The sequence below is a fragment of the Chiloscyllium plagiosum genome, unplaced genomic scaffold (assembly GCF_037043375.1).
Source record: "Chiloscyllium plagiosum isolate Xiang-an unplaced genomic scaffold, Cpla_swu_hap1 HiC_scaffold_12, whole genome shotgun sequence".
NCBI lineage: Eukaryota > Metazoa > Chordata > Chondrichthyes > Orectolobiformes > Hemiscylliidae > Chiloscyllium > Chiloscyllium plagiosum.
The window spans coordinates 44,768,655-44,786,508 of record NW_028270150.1 but is presented as its reverse complement, the minus strand read 5'-3'; the positions used below and the strand labels follow the sequence as shown (position 1 = coordinate 44,786,508).

At 37.2% G+C, this 17,854-nt stretch overlaps 1 protein-coding gene across 28 annotated transcripts in view; it reads left to right on the top strand.

Annotated features, from left to right (window-relative positions):
* stxbp5l (syntaxin binding protein 5L) overlaps positions 1-17,854 on the top strand; it is a 546,418-nt gene that overhangs the window by 446,567 nt on the left and 81,997 nt on the right. For 15 of the 28 annotated variants that reach the window (XM_087992749.1, XM_087992747.1, XM_087992744.1 and 12 more), the window contains 2 exons: positions 5,370-5,420; positions 13,513-13,602. The exons of 9 other annotated variants lie outside the window; for them this stretch is intronic. In XM_087992749.1, coding sequence (XP_087848875.1) covers positions 5,370-5,420; positions 13,513-13,602 — 141 coding nt within the window. The remainder of the gene's footprint in view (positions 1-5,369; positions 5,421-13,512; positions 13,603-17,854) is intronic. 4 more of the 28 variants (XM_087992753.1, XM_087992742.1, XM_087992746.1 and 1 more) reach the window with 2 other exon arrangements.

Below are 17,854 nucleotides of genomic sequence, written 5' to 3'. Positions count from 1 at the left end.
GGTGTCCAGGGGGATGGGGTGTGTTGGAGGCGGGAGAAGGGATCGTCAGAGGGTGGGCGAGAATCTTGGTTGAAGAAGTAGGCACGGAGGCGAAGGCGACGGAAGAATTGTTCGATGTCACGCCGCGTGTTGAACTCGTTGATCCGAGAGCGTAGGGGAATGAAGGTGAGGCCTCTGCTGAGGACTGATCTTTCATCCTCAGAGAGGGGTAGTTCTGGAGGGATGGTGAAAACACAGCAGGGCTGGGAGCTAGGACCTGGTGTGGGGCTGGAGCTGGGAGTGGGGGCGGGGTTAGGCTTGGGGGCGGGGACGGAGATCGGCAGGCAGAAATTTCCCCCAACTAAATATCAAGAATGGTTGAAGCCATTGTTTCTAGTTCCTGACCAAACTTCCTTTCCTTAGCTGCTGACTGTGTTCCAGGATTGGCAGTAGTCCAAGATTAAGCCAGTTTGTTTGCAACTCAGTATCATGTTTGACCCTGAAGAGCTTCTGACTTCATATTAGTGCCATTACCAAAAAGACAATTATTTTGCTTCCGTCACTCTGTCCAATTTTGCCTGTTCTATGAAATCTTCTCTCATGCCTTTTCTACTTCTGGAATTGATTCACTCTTAACTAGTATAATGACACAGAGACAGACAGCCGAATCAACTCAGCCTTCATACCTCTTTATGTCCATTCCCATAGGTGTAATGATGTTAAAATAGATGGATTGACAACTCTTTTACAAGCTGCAGATATTCCTGCCTTCTCAATTTCAAAGTTGAACCCTTCATTCTGACAATGCCACAGTGACCCTCATGTAGTTGAATTAACATACAATGTTTTAGCTATGTTGGAATGATGACCCTCATTCCCCATGGGATACATTCTTCATGTATGGATAGTTTTAGCTTCCGATCTTACCACAAAGCACCATATCCATCACTTTTGATAGTAGTAGGTAATTTCTACGGTAGTTATTAACTTGTCCTGCTATAACCAAAGTGTCCTCTACTTGTTTGAAATAGAAAATGTCTAAATAAGAACTGTCCTTTTGGTAGAAGTAACTTGGAGAGCCCATCAGGGTTCCCATGTAAATTGGACAGCTTTATTTGGAAGTACTAGCTTTTGGAGGTAGATGTAGAGCAGGATCATAAGACACAGAATTTGTAGCAAAAGATCACAGTGTCATGCATGCAGTTGATTCGATATATTGAACAAACCTAGATTGCTGTTAAGTCTTTTATCTTTTAGAATGGGTTGCAGGTTTTGGTTCATTAATATGTAAATCCCAGAACCAATTTCAAGTTATCACATTCTCAAGATAATTTAATGTTTTATAAAAAATGGTGACATCTCAGCTCAGACAGTGCATTAGAGGAGTGAGATTAGAGTCTGTCTGTATCCCAATCTTGAGTCAGAATGGTTCTATTTCCTATGAACAGGAAAATAAATGACTCTGATTTTGGAATCTAAATGTTTCAGCAATCATCAATGGTTCCGATGAAAAATGGTTCTGTAGGATTCCTAATTTTCAAGGAATCTCTATCTTTTCAAGCTTCTTCATAATCTTTTATGTTTCAATGAAATACCCTCTTATTCTTCTAAATACCAGAGAATACAGGACTAGCTTATTCAGCCTCATCATGGGATAATCCCTTAATCTCAAGGACCAGTTTAACAAACCTCCTATGCAAGTATATCTTAAATATGGAGACCAAAACTCCACACAATATTCCAGATGTTATTGTACTAAAGTCCCATTAAGTGGTAGAAAGACATTTCTATCCTTGTACAGTACTTCAATCTCCTTCCAATAAAGGCCAATGTGTCTTTGGCTTTCTGAGAAAATCTACTTCTTAGATCCAACCTTTAGTTATCTGACCCAATAACTCCTTATGTGACTCTGTTGTATTGTGTTTTATAATGTTCATATGAAATACTTTGGGATATTCTATGATTTTAAAGGTACTATGTAAATAGAAGCTGTCATGCTAAATAGTTGGCAGTTTTTGCAAGCTGTTTAGTCTGAGCCTTGCAATAGTGCTATATGAGAGTGTCTCTGACAGACCCCAATGGAGGTCAAAGGCAAAAAGTAGGAGTTTGCAAAAACCCAGGCACCCCAGCCACCCACCTATTTAAACATCACCTGTCTCACCTGCAGCTGGATATATAGATTCAACGTTGAACTATCTTGTCACCTCACCTTCAAATCTGAAGAAAGTCAATATTGATCCCGAAGAAAGAAGGACAGCAATGCTTATGAGGACAATGCTTATACGTTTTGAACGTCAGATAAGTCCAGAGAAAATGTGGCCTGTTTCTGCTCAGCAGCTCTATTTCCTTTCTCACCACCTATAATTTCCTACCCAAAAGCAACAAATAAAAAAAAGACAAAAAGAATTATGGAGAGAAAAAGAAAGGAAGCAAAAGAGACATGCAGAACAATAAAACATAAAACAAAGACAAGTGTTGTCTTTTAGTTTCTGTGGGATTTTCCACTGAAACTCCAAGTCACTTGTACTTGTGTGTGCATACATTTCTCCCCCAATGTTGACTTAAATTTTAAAGTGGTAATCAAGATGAAACTGTCAATATTTAGTGCCATTACTCTTTTGAAACAGACAACATGTTTACTGTAACACAGAAATCGTGTGATTACTGTCGGTCATTTTATGCCCTACCAGAAGATGCCAAAAGAAAAACCACCATAAAACTGACAAATGAGACATTTTCGTCTTGACTCATCTTGAAACTTCAAAATTGAGGACCAGTACAGTCAATATGTACATTTTCAAATATTATTTGGTTTTTGTCCCCCAATCTAAATCAGTTGAAAAGAACTTCTACTCTTATATTGCTAGTCTCACTGTCAAAATTCTCAAGTTACAATTTATTGAATGAGATGGAACTTGGGTTTTAAGAACTGAATTCATAATTGCTTCTCAAAGTACTCACTGGCCTTAAGATGCCAATTTCATTTCAAATTTCTCCAAATTGATTAAATATTGCAAATTTCAAAATATAAATTATACTTTTAAAACACTTTACTTTTAGTTTAGCTTCCGTATTAAACCAATCTTAATCATTTAATTGAATATCAAAGTGAAGGATTAAGTGCTTTTAACTTCCTGTTTTACATATTGTGAATACTTCAAAGTAATTGGCTGTTTAACTGCTTGCTAACATCATAGGAAAAGAGATCTTTTTGATTTAGTGACAATTTTAAACTGCCTTTGGGAAGGGGAAGTTCATTGCCACAGAGATCTTCAGATCTTTGTGAGCAACTTTTTTTCATGATCAGTGATGAATGTCATTGCTTTGTTGCTGACTGAAAAGTCTACATCATACATTTTCATTCCTATGAGATGCACAACTGAGATGCCAGTGGCATTGCCATTGAAATTGAGAAAAAAAATGTTCTCCTCACTCCCTGCTCCACCAGCTAAATGTGATTATTAAACAATTGAAACAAGTGAAGAGAGATAAAGAAAATGAACAGTAAAAATCCATTATTAAACCTCCAGTTTATAGATTTGTTTTAATGGTAATGATTTTTTTTACACCTTACCATTGATCTTCCTGTTTAATGTTGTGTTCATACTGAAGTGTGCAATAGAAATATTTGATTCAACCAGTATATTGTGTTGAGGAGTTTGTTTTTAGCTGTTCATTCATGGGATGTTGAGTGCCATGCTTTTATTGTCCAACTCTAATTGCCCTGGAGTAGGTGGTGGTAAGCTGACCTCTTGAATAATTACAGTCCAAAGGATGTTGGTATTCTCAATGCTTTAGGATTTTGACCCAGCTACAGTAAAGGAGCAGCAATACAGTTCCAAGTCAGGATGTTGTGTGGCTTGAAGGGGATTTGCAAGTTATTGTGTTTCCATGCATCAGTTGCCCTTGGCCTTTTAGTTGGTATGGTTTGTATGTTTCAAAGTGCTGTCTGAGGAGCATAGGTGAGTTGCTGCAGTGCACCTTGTAGATAGTACACATTATTGCCACTGTGCATTGGTGATGAAGTAGTATACATAGAAGGTAGTAGATGCAGTGCCATTTAAATGGATTGCTTTGTCCTGGATGGTGCAAAGCTTCCTAAGTGTTGTTGGTGCTGTATTCATCCAGGCAAGTGGAGAGTATTCATCCCGGTTCATACTTGTGTCTTGTAGATGGTAGACAGCACCTTTAATATCATACATAAGTGTCAGTATGTCTCTCAACATATTGCTTCTGATGGCAAAAGTGAGGACTGCAGATGCTGGAGATTAGAGTCAAGATTAGAGTGGTGTTGGAAATGCACAGCAGGTCAGGCAGCATCTGAGGAGCAGGAAAATCAATGTTTCAGGCAGGAGCCCTTCATCAAGATGCATTGCTTCTGAGGCATGTTTGCAACTCCTCTCTCTTTTGCAAATCATTCTATTGAAGAAAACAACTAAATTATCTTTTGTTTGTAAATGTATTTACATGAATATGGAACATATTTTAATGTTGAAGGATTTCACATTAATTTTACAATATGATTTCATACTGATGACTCTCAAAATTGTGACTTTATCACAAGAGGATCTATTACGATCCATTTATTGCACAGTGCTTGCATTTGTTTGAGGAAATGATAGTGCTCAATATCATATTTTGTTATTAGAACATGGTTCACTCATACATGCATACGAAGACGTGAAATAGGAGCAAAAGTAGACCATTTGGCCCTCCAAGACTTCAACGCCATGCAAAAAGTTTATGGCTGATTGGTTTGTGTTCCAAATTCCACAATCCCATCTTCCCCTGGTAAACTTTCCTTTTCCGATCAAGAATCTATCTACCTCCACCTTAAAAATACTCAGTGACCGATCTCCATTGCCTTTTGTGGCACAGAGTTTCAAAGTCACCAAATACAAATTTTTATAACTTGTCATGCCAATGCCTAATAAAGACCTTCAATATGCGTACTTTAGGGTGTCCAATGATGCATTTCTCAAATTCTGTTTTTTTTAATATCTGAAGGCCACCAGAATTGAACTGTGTTCTTCGTCTCCCTCAGTTTCATAACATCAAATAGCTCTACTTTTGTGAAGCTGTCATTTGAATGCTTCTGTTCTTTATTGTGTATTTTTCTTAATGAAAAAGGGTTGCTTTTCTAATATAACAAAAATAAAACAGTAACCATAGATTGAACATGTGAAAAAGATCAATCCTTATAATTTGGCTTCTAAGTGTTGCTGAAGGGCAAAACAGCAAATGTATGAGGTATTGGAGATCTCAGTTGTCCAGTGCAGCTTCCCTTTTATCACACATTACAATCTTTGTATAATTTTTTTCCACGCTTTCTTGCAAATTTTGTTTTCTAGTATTAATGTTACCTTTTGTTTTTCTTTCTGTTGTTTCAGTAAAAGGACCAAGAAAGTTAAGTCTGCCGACAGATCTTAAGACTGATCTCGGTACGGTAGGCGAAAGCTGACAGTTTGTTTATTCAGGTTATTTAAGTTAGGGATGAGCAAATCCACCAAATTGAGGTGAGCCAAACTGAACCAAACAAAGTTGCTGGTTATTTGGGCTCCATAAAGGGCCTAGATTACACTGAAATATGTTTAATTTCATAAGTATAAACAAAAATATCTTCTTAGAGCTCCATGCCAACTTTGTTTACGGTCAGCTAATACTTTGCTCATCTCTAACTATTTTTGTTTCTTTCCCTCTTTATTTTTTAATCTACTTGAATTTTGTGTTTTATGTCATTTATTTAAAAAGTCACTTATTTTGCCACCTTAGACCCAAATTTATAACAAACAAATTTAAAATTTGTAAAATAATGTATTCCATCCATTCAACTTTGTTTTAAAGTATATGTTTTAATATAGTCAAAATTCACAGGGAAAGGAAAATATTTCCCTCAGAAGTGCAGGCTATTTCTCTTGGGAGCAAATAGGATGCTGCTTAACAGAATTTCTTATTGATTTGTTTTCCAGAAATTACTTGTCTGGGTCAAACTCCAACTGTATTTTTATTTAGGTGGTGGAATAAACTATACCATGGGACATTGTAAGCTTTTCAAGCATTCATGTCTGAGCAGGCAGAGCACATTTCAGGTCTGCTGTTTTCCATTCAGCACTAACAGGAAAATCAATCCAACATGCTTAATAATATTCACAATTCTGGTTTCTCATTTTCCTTTATTTCAGGTTAGAAAAAAATTCCCTTTATAAGGATCTGATTTATTGTGATTGATTGTATGCTCTTTTTTTAAGAAGCCCTGGATAACTACCAATCAGTGTAGGGCAAGTGTGGGTTTGGAGGGGGGTGGGAGGGACACCAGTCTTGCAGTTACATGCCAATGAAACCTGAACTACTTTTACTCTTGGCCCTCATTTAAATTCATAATTTCAGTAACCTAAGATTTACACTGGGGTTCAGGTGAGTGGAAATGATCACCAACAGTCAGTTAAGTGGTTGGAGGAACAGGAATCTACACCTACATCTCAAGAAAACCTTTGAAATCTAAAGGCAAGAACATTGTATGAATGAGGTGAGTAACTTATTGTCTGGATTTTAACAAGACACATTCCCTCTTCTTGTCAGGCGTGGGATGGATGGAAGGGTTCAGTTTCTATTGAGCATAATTTTCATGATTTTAATATTTTCCTTTCTTTAAGAAGGTGATTTAAAAACATAAATAAAGATTGTAAGAGGCTCTTATTCCAGTAATAATGAGCCTTAATTACAATCAATAGAAACATGTAGCTTAGGGGAATGGACCATGTGTGTCTGTTTGTCTCTTTCTGTCAGTCTTCTATCTTTGACTTTCTTTGGTTTAACATTGGCCAGCATTACAAGGTTTCCTTCTAGTCTTACAAATGGACTGCCAGAGTATTTCAAACAGCCTGATGTCTGCTTTACTGGTTGATGAATTTGTAGCTCACTCAGATAGTTCCCTATGAAGAGGAGGGAAGGAGATGAGTGGCAAAGAAAGTTAGATGGCAGAAAGGAACTACAAATCAGGCTGTGAGAAGGGAAATGATGGATCCCCAGGTTGCTCTTACTAACTTATCCTTCCCAAATACTTTTGGCATTGATCAGGTTTGTGCTGGCCCGATTTGGTCAGCCTTGTAGTTTTTCCTTTTGGTTATTCAGTAAGGACACTCCGATTACCCCAATCGGACTTTCAGAGGCACACTCAATTTGAACTCTGCACATAACAGAATGGGAATTTCTGCACAGAAAAACTTACCTTTTAAAAAAAAATCATCTTTTACCAAATTATACTTTAAGTTTCTTTGAAAGGAAAAAAAAATTGGCGACTTTCATTTCAACCCAAAATCTTGCGGGTAGGATAACAGTGTTACTGGGAACCGTCCCATCAACTATTTCTTGAAGTTAAAGTGACAGAGTAAAACATACAGATTGAGGAGGTAAGAGAGAGGGGGAAGGGTGTTAAAGGGACCAACGGAAAAGAGTGTGGGAAATTAAAATGATGAATTTATTTCGTTTGATTTTTTTGAAGTTTATATTTACTGTCGTCTTTCTCAATACATGCATTTCTGAAATTTACTCTCCACCTCCCAAGGAAGAGAAAAATCAAAATGTTCACCCCTTCCTCACCCTGCCCTGTGTAATAAGATTGGACAACTGAGTTCTAGTCTATAGAATTATAAACTAACTCTGGTTTCTAGCCTGTGCAAATGAAATGCTCAAATTGACTTCACTTCCTATTTCATAATATGTCAACTTTCTGACTTCACATCCAACAATTTTCAAAGAGGTACCTAGCCACACTTATAATTCATTGATGCAGTTGTGTGTAGTTGTATGCAAACTGTTACACACATTGCACATTATGAGGAATACAATACAGATTTGTGTACCTGATATCCCTCACATGGTAAACACCTAATCTTGCATGGAGCTGGAAAAAGCACAGCCGGTCAGGCAGCATCCAAGGAGCAAGAGAGTTGACGTTTCGGGCAGTACATCGCCTTGGATGCTGCCTGACCTGCTGTGATTTTTCCAGCACCACGCTTTATCAACTCCGACTCTCCAGCATCTGCAGTCATCATTTTCTCCTCCCTGAACACCCAATCTTAGACGAGGAGGGAACTATCAGGTGAGGATATTTGCAGTCCCAAACAAAAGGACAGAAAATCATATCGTGGATTACCATGGTGCATCTGATCAGCTGCTGATGATAAAACACACACCAGAGAGTCAGTTACCTATTTATGCAGGTGAAATGGCATAGACCATTATGAAAATGAGAAACAAGAATTATTATTTAGTTTACACTTTTAAATCATTGAAACCCAGAAGATGATGATTTAGGCCAATATATTAGCTTCAGCTGAGAAAGAGTTGGCCCATTTAATTGCAATTTCCAGCACTTCGTCAATCATTAAAGTTTCTGGCACTTCAAGTGATTATCTAAGTACCTTTAAATGGAATGAGGGTTTCTGTCCCAAACACACTTTGAAGTACTGAACTCCAGATTACCACTATCCTCAATTTGAAAAATATTCTCTTCAACATACACCCTCTCCCCATCCCTGCCAATCGTTCCACTAATTTCTTTGAATCTATACACCCTAGTTATCAACCTCTGCCAAGTGGAGTAAGTCCTTCCTAATTCACTCTACCTACATGACTCAATTTCATACGTCTCAAGTCAGTCTTACCTGTTCCAAAAAAAAACAATCTCAATCTATTCATCTTTCCTCATAGCCAAAGTTCTCCACTCCTGGCAACAAAATTAAGTGTTCTCTATTTTCTCTTTCCTAGTGCAGTCATATTCTTCCTATAATGTGGTAGTCAAACTATATCTGTGGCCTAGTTAGTAGTACTAGGATAGCCTTCTGTCTTATTCTAATATTTATTCTCATTAAAACCACATTTTAAAAAAATCCTTTGCAAGTTTATATCAATTAGAAATAATTAAACTATTAACAAGGCATTTTCAGCTTTGCTGTTAATTTCAGCTTTTAGCATATTTTGGGCAGAAAATCCTGCTTGCTGTGAAAAAGACCCAACCACAGTGGAAATTATTGCATCACCAAATTTCAAACAACACAAGCTTCATGTCAGACTTGCCATGAGTTAAAGCTCAATATACCATACATCCAGTAATACATTACTCAGTTGGAATTGCCATTAGTTGGCATCTCTTTACACAGGCTGCTACTACACAGTAAAATGCTAGTAGATAATGTTTAGAACATTGTTGTTGTAAATATTTGCTAATGAATGTTGTGTTGCCTGGTTATCAGTACATGTAGCAACTTATGTATTCCATATTCAGCCATTACAGTCATGCTAATCTAAACACTATAAAAGGTTGAGAGACCCATTGATGACAATACAAATTGACATGTACAAGTGAAAAACACAATCACTAATAATTACAAAGTAAGATGAGAAAATAAATGAATTCCCCTCCGATGACTTTTGCATTTTTGTTTTTATTGATCAAATCCTGCTATTTATTTACTTTGCGTAAAATCCAAATGATTTAGTGTCGCAAACAAAATAAATACAATAGAAGTGCAGTAGGACATTGATTTACTAATATTTAAGTTTGCCTATATACAACCCTGTAGAGGGAAATTGAAATTTTGAAACACATTTCAATTTTCCAGAAACATCAACTATTTATATACACGCTTAATATGGTAAAACATTCCAAAACACTTCATAGGACAATTTGACACCAGATAACATAAGAAGATAGTAGGACAGCCAACGAAATGCTTGGTCGAAGTACTAGATTTAACCTCTTGAAGGGAAACAGGACACATATATTCCAGAGTTTAGGGTCTTGGCAACTGAAGGCATGGCTTCCAATGGTGGAGTAGATGGTCAAGAATTGAAGGCATGCAGATGTTTTTGGAGGGTTTAGGGGCTGGTGAGTGGTTATAGCAGTTAAGACGGGATTATGCCATGAAGAGATTTGAAAACCAGGATTACAATCGTAAATTCAAAGTGTTGGTTCGTATTTGAGCAAAGGAGACCAGTAAGCACAGGAATAATGGATAAGTGTTCTGCAAAGGACAACAGGATTCAAAATATTAACTTTGTTTTCTCTCACAGGTGCTATCAGACCTGCTGTGTTTCTTCAGAAGTTTTGTTTTTTGTTTGTTGGAGGAGTGGGACTTGGTGTGAGCTAGGACATAGGTGGTAAAATTTTGGATAATTTTAGTTTATGGAGGATGGAAGCTTTGGAATAATTAAGTCTTGAGGTAACAGAGGTTTGGTTGAGGCTTCAGAAGCAGATTCATCTAATTCAGAGACCTAATTAGCAAAGGATGATATTGGAGCCAATTATTAGACCATAAGATCATAAGAAATATAAGCAGAATTGGGTCATTTGGCCCATAGAGTCTACACCACCAGTCAATCATGGCCATTCTCTTGCTCCTTCCCATCACCCTTGATCCCCTTACCAATCAAGAACCTCTCTCTGTCTTAAATACACTCGATGACTTGGCCTTCACAGCCTGCTATGACAATAAGTTCCACAGATTCACTACCCTCTGACTGAAGAAATTCCTCCTCATCTCAGTTCTAAAGGTCTTCCTTCATTCTGAGGCTGTATCCTTGGGCCCCAGTCTCTCCAATACGTGGAAACATCTTCTCCACATCCACTCTACCCAGGCCTCACCATCATCTGGAAGTTTCAATCAGATTCACCCTCAACCTTTTAAATTCCTCATATGACAAGCTCTTGGTTCTCGGGAGCATTCTTGTAAACTTTCTCTGAATTCCTTCCACTACCTACATATCCTTGCTTAGATATAGGTCCCAAAACTGCTCACTATATCCCAACTGCAGTGTGACCAGAGTCTTGTATAGCCTCAGAAGTACATCTCTGTTCTTGTATTCTGGCCCTTTTGAAATGAATGCTAACATTGCATTTGCCTTCCTAACTGCCAACTGAACCTGTATGGAAACCTTCAGAGAATTATGAACTAGGACACCTAAATCCCCTTATGCTTCAGATTTCTGAAGCCTTTCCCCATTTAAAAAGTAGTTTATGCCTATATTCTTCCTCCCAAAATGCATAATCGCACACTTTCCCACATTGTATTCCATATGTAATTTCTTTGCCCACTCTCCGAGAATGTCCAAGTCCTTCTGCAGCTTCCCCGCTTCCTCAACACTACCTATCGTTCCACCTATCTTTGTGTCATCTGCAAACTTTGCAACAATGCCCCTAGTTCTTTTCTCCAGATCATTAATATATAACATGAATAGATATGATCCCAACATGAACCTGTGCACCAGTCACCAGCTGCCTTCCTGAAGAAGGCGCTTTTAATACCACAGTCTGCTTTCTGCAAGTTATTGAGATGGAAATAAACAAACTAGTAATCAGACTACCATATATAGTTGTAAGATCATCATGGTCAAATATGACACTGGAGTTGTGAACAGTTTAGTTAATTGTGTTTTATGCTACGATTTAAAATTTTGCAGGAAAAATAATATATTGTATGATAAAAATGCTTGTGGTGTCCGAATACAATGCAAGATACTCATAGGAACTAGTTCATTGGTTGCATAATTCAGTCAGAATTCTTTTCAGCAAAATTGTAGAAACTAACTCTTAGAGTCATAGAGATGTACAGCACAGAAACAGACCCTTTGACAAACTCGTTCATGCTGACCAGATCTAACCTAATCTAGTCCCATTTACGAGCACTTGGCCCATATCCCTCTAAACCCTTCCTATTTATTTACCCATCCAGATGCCTTTTAAATGCTGTAATTGTACCAGCCTTCACCACTTCCACTTGCAGTTCATTCCATACTCGCACAACTCTGAATACGTTACCCCTTAGGTCCCTTTTATATATTTTCCCTCTCACCCTGAATCTATGCCCTCTATTTCTAGACTCCCCCACCCCAGGGAAAAGACATTGTCTATTTATCCTATACATGCCCCTCATAATTTTATAAACCTCTATAAGGTCATCCCTCAGCCTCCGATGCTCCAGGGAAAACAGCCCCAGCCTATTCAGCCTCCCCCTACAGCTCAAATCCTCCAACCCTCGCAACATCCTTGTAAATCTTTTCTGAACCCTTTCAAGTTTCACAGCATCCTTCCGATACAAAGGAGACCAGAATTGCATGCAATATTCCAAAAGTGGCTTAACCAAAAACTCTTGGTCCCTCAATTTGTGTTAATTGAAAGTGAGCCTGATAACATGCCATGCAATTTTATTTTTGCATTTATAGTTTGGTTATTGCATTTGCTGCAATTTTTATTTACATATCATTGGAACTTAGACTTGACTTTATTTGCTGTCAACAAGTCTGACGTTTTCCAAGGACAGGTTTACTGCAATGTTGTGCTATTAGAAACATTTAAGAATCATATTCAATTAGTCCTGATATTCAGAGACATCTTAATAACAGATTTAATTTTAGGTGAAATATAGCTTAGGTTAATGATTCATATAGTTTTGACTGCACAATGTGTTTGCATAGTATGCCTATTATAATTATTTATGAATTGAGGTCAATTTTTTATTATTAACAGTCATGTCCAATTGTCCCAATTCAAAGAGACACTCTATGCCTTCCAGACCACTTTCATTCTGCACTCCATTCATTTCACCGCTTATTCACAGGACCACTGTCAACCCCAACCTTCCCATTCTAAACTCGCACTCTTCTCCCTCTACTTCATCAACCCAAGATGTCCTTCATTCTGCCAAGGAGGACTGGGGCTTGTAGAATGTGAGCCAACAAGAGTTGAGGCAAAGGAGTGAGGAAGGGTGTTCCAACTCCATTAATTTCTCAGCACAAACACAGACAGCCTGAGCAGGGATGCATGTTTATCCATGTTAAAAAAAGAGTAGGCTTCATGACATTCATGTCATGCTTCATCATGTTTAAACATTAATTAATATGGTTGTATGGTTTGTGCAGAACAATGAAACACAAATACTATAAAGCTTTAATGATTTAAGCTGTGTGTGTAATAAGATATCACCATCCAACTGAGCAATGTGTTATTATTGTAGATGTTAATTTTTGTCTGTTATCTTATTTAATAATAATTATAAGAGCTTGGTAGGCTACTCAATAATAAAAATTAACCATTCTAAATCAAAACACTCTAAAATCTTGAGTCCATCTGCCACTGACAGTGTCACCAATTCTCAGGAAGCCCAGTAGACAGAGAGAAGCATGTTCCATTTTGAATGGGAAAGGGAAAACCTGAAATGTCTTGCTCATTGAGTAACCATTAAAAGGTATTTTTGCAAAGTGAAATTGTGGTAGTTATGGAAAACCGCATCATTTCGCATCATCTGACTTTAGCAAGGGATGGATGAAATATAATTCATTGCTAGTGTGAGATATCCATTGAGAAGAAAATCAAATCGGGGAAACTACTAGGAATGAAAAACAGCATTTACTGCTTACCAAAAAGACTCTGAGGAAATATTTTATCTTCAATACTCCATAAATGTTATAGTAAAACAAATTCAGTCAAAAAATTATAGTTTTAATTCAGGAATCAGTTACCATCTTGCTCTCTAGGATCTGTGAAAAGTTCCTGTATAGAAGGAAAAGCAACTATTTCAAGAAACTCAATGAAAGCTTTTGAGAGGACTAGAACCATTTATGAAGGTATGTCATGAGGCATTGATTTTATAATATTTTTCAATTAAATCAAAAAAAATGAACAAACTGGGAATTGTTATAGTTATGCAATGCACTAAGGTCTGAAACAGAAATCAGTTAATCTGTAATTTTTAGGATGGGTTATACTGTGCAAGTCTGCTGCAAAATGATAATAGTTCATCTTACACAAACAATTAGCAACATAAGAAATCAGAGCAGGAGGAGGCCATTCAGTATCCCCAAAGTCTGTTTGGCCATTCAACAATATCATAGTTGACCTTTCACCACAGATGCCTTTTTTATGCACTATTCTCATATGCTTTTATATCTTTAGCATCTAAAAATCTAGTTATATCTGAACTATTTAAAGTAAAATCAGAAATGAATGTAAAATGTCAACCTATTACAAAATTATGTATTTTGAACTAATTTTATTAGTCCGATTTTAACTTGAACTTGAAACAAAGGTAAAGCCAGATCATTCATCTTTTTTGGTTCAAATTTATTCAATTTTCAATGGTAACTGTTTTGAGCATATATCACATGTGTATTCTTAGTTTTTTAGAACATTTTTTCTGATAATAGTAAACTATGGCCTGGAATGTCTTGTGGAAATTATGATGAAATGATTAGCATTCACTACAATTATCCATGAAAACCATAAGCAATTTCAGGGGTGCACTTATACACACAATATTACAAAAATTTGAGTTGCCATAGTTGATTCTCCAGTGAGTGCAATATTTAGGCACTCCAATGTTGCAAAAATGGGAAAGCTTATGAATTGTCAAAAACTTTCACTCTTGCATTGTTGATCTTGATGTAAGAACTCGAATAAGTCAACTCACCTATATGAAATTCTACCTATTGTTAGAAAAGGTGTTTTGCTAAAGAAAATGTAGCATCTCAGGAATCATATAATGGTTCATAATTAATACCCTTCACTGAAATTACAAAGTATGTAGTTATCACCTGCACTTTACCCATTTCCTGCATGAAAACAGTTGTTCAGCTGTAGAAACCTAAGTGTGTTGCTTAGCTGCCTGTTGATAGACACAACTTATAGCTGTCAGGTGGACCTTAGCTGGATAGGAACCCACTCGACTGAAACAAACTGCTTAAATATGCAAACAATAGCTCTGAGTTGGTTTCTCGGATCTTATTACAAATTTCAGGAATGCATTTTTTTTTTATACAGACCATTAAGCTGCCAAGCTAGTGATCCCAAAAAAAGACTGCTCCACACTACTCATAAACAAATGAAGACAATTCAAAATGTTGTTTTAGTCTGAGGAGCAGGACAACTCCTGTTGGGTTCACAGCAGGAAAGCCTAGCTCATTACCAGCCCATTCAAGACCACACCCAAAGAACCAGCTTAACATGGGAACTTTTCTACCCTTTCTGTGAGGTATCTGTTCAGCACCAGACCACTGGTAGTATTTAGTAAGGCCCAAACCTAAATGCATCTTACCCAAAAGCCAGATATGTACTCTGTTAGGACTACTTTGGCATTTCAGCCTAAGTCATGTGCTTAAGTCTCTGACATGGGGTTTGAGCCCTTAACTTTTTGATTCAGGATCAAAAATTTTATCTCTGAACAAAGATCGACAAGTTGAGCCACGCACCACCCCCAGATATTTGTGTATTCTCTGAGCAGCACTAAAACTAAAGATCATGGTGAGAGACCAAGCTTGTGTTGATGTAGTACTTCAAGTGGATTCAAGGCTGGAGAGCAAAAGATAGTACAATAGGAAACAAAGGAAAGAGAATGACAGGAAGGGGCAGAGAGAATAAACCGAGGAATAGCAATGTACACAACTCATTCCATCACCTGGCTAATAAAGATTATGGGTGGTAATCAGCTTGGTTGGTTTTCATTGCATTTGTGCATAGAACATACCTGGGCAATATACCACATTAATTAGGTAATGGCAATGTTGTAGTTGTATTAGAACAACATGGCTAGGAACGGATCAAGTTCTAGACCACACGTCTTCATGGCTGCAATGTTGTCATGACCCATAGCCTTTATAGAATCCACTGTCATCAGCTAATTCTTGATATTGTTATGAAGGTGTAGAAGTGTACTGTACCTTTAAGAGAGTGAAGGATTTGGCAAGCACACTGAGTGCTGGAAACTTTACAATGTAACATTTGGTTCAGAACAGATAGCACTAGCTGAGATGCTATGAGACAAAAAAGCAAATTCAAATTTGGCCAATCAGTTTAAATTATACCCCAAAAATACCAAATTCCAATCAAGTTTGAATTGAGTATATTGACAATCTTATGAGCCAATGACACAATCCGATGCTTTGTGTGGGCGGGGGTATAAGACCAGGGAAATTGAACAGTTGAGAGAAGAACTGCCAAACTACCAGCATGTAAAGACTGCCTGAAAAATATCTGTCTTAAGGTACCTTTATTGATCAGTAATCTGTGAAACAGAATCCCCAAGAAGAAGAAGAGAAGACAGGAATACAGAGGAGAACCAAAAGCTGCCTGGATTTGAGATAAGAAGGTTTGTTTTGTAAATCTTAATTGGAAGTTTTATCAGATTCCTTTTATAGACAGGAAAGTAAAAGATAGGTTGGAGGAAGGAGTTGGAAATAGATGTTTGTTAATTATTCTCTGTTATACTTTAAGAAATAAAGTTATTACTTTTACTTTAACTAGCTCTTGGCCTATCGAATTTTCATAGATTACTGCACAGGATACATCTTTTCTGTGTTGCTGGTTTTAAATTCGGGGTTTACCCCATGTCGTAACAGTTTGGGGGCTCATCCAGGATTTGAACCCGGGACCTCTCGTGCCCCGAGCAAAAATCATACCCCTAGTTTCCCAAACAGTTATGACACAGGGTAAACCCCTCTGCTAATTTAAAACCAGCAACACAGAGAAGACTTATCCCGTGCAGTAATCTGTGAAAATTCGATAGGCCAAGAACTAAAGTAACAATTTTATTTCTTAAAGAATAATAGAGAATAATTAACTAATAACTATTTACAACTCCTTTCTCTAACCTATCTTTTACTTTCCCTTCTATAATACTAGTCTGATAAAACTCTCAATTAAGATTTACAAAACAAACATTCTTACCTCAAAACCAGGCATCTTTTGGTTCTTCTCTGTATTCCTGTCTTCTTTTCTTCTTCTTGGGAATTCTGCCTCACAGGTTACTGATCAATAAAGGTACCTTTAAGACAGCAATTTTGCAGGCAGCCTTTACATGCTGGTAGCTTGGCTGTTCTCCTCTCAATTGTTCAATGTTCTCTGGTCTTATACCCCTAAAGCATTGGATTGTGTCTTTGGCTTATAAGATTGTCAATATACTCAATTCAAACTTGAGTGGAATTTGGTATTTTTGGCATATAATTTAAACTGATTGGCCAAATTTGAATTTATTTTTTGTCTCATTGCAACTCAGACAGTGCTATTTGTTCTAAACCAAATGTTACATTGTAAAGTCTCCAGCACTCAGTGTGCTTGCCAAGTCCTTCACTCTCTTAAAGGTGCAGTATGCTTCTACACCTTCATAACAATATCTTGTGGAGTGAATCAAATTGGTTGAATAGAAGTGGCATCTAGATGCTTGGACTTCCTATAGGAGGCCAAGATTAATCATTCAGTCCGTGCTACTGTCTGAAGGTGGGTGTCAACACTTCAGTCCTATCTTTTGCTCTGACATATATTCCTACTATGAAGAAAAATTCTCGGTGGAGGCCTCACCATCCATGGTTACCAAACGTAATTGAAGAAATGAAATCTAAAGAAAGGGCAAATAATTGTGGAAAATGAGTGGAAGGTCAAATAATTGGACAGAATACAAAGAATTGTAGAAAATTGCTTAAAGATTAAGCAGGAAGAACGAGAAGTATAAGAGGTAGCTAACTGGAAATATAAAAAAATTTCCCAATACAGAAGATACAAAATCTTGCAGTAATGGCACTAAATCAGGGGGTGAGAGGAAAACATGGTGAACTTAATCACTGGGAAAGTGGTATTTAGTAAACTGATGGACCTACAGGCTGACAAATCCTTAGATCTCAATAGACTTTATCTTAGGGTTTTTATGAGGTGGTTAATGAGATAATAGATGTATTGGAGTTAATTTTTGAAAATGTTCTTGATGTTGGAAAGGTTCCATGAGACTGGTAAGTAGTAAATTTCCTCTGTTCAAGAAGACAGGGAGTTAGAAAACAAGAAATTTTAGGCCAGTTAGCTTGTCGTGGGAAGATATGTAGAATCAGTCATCAA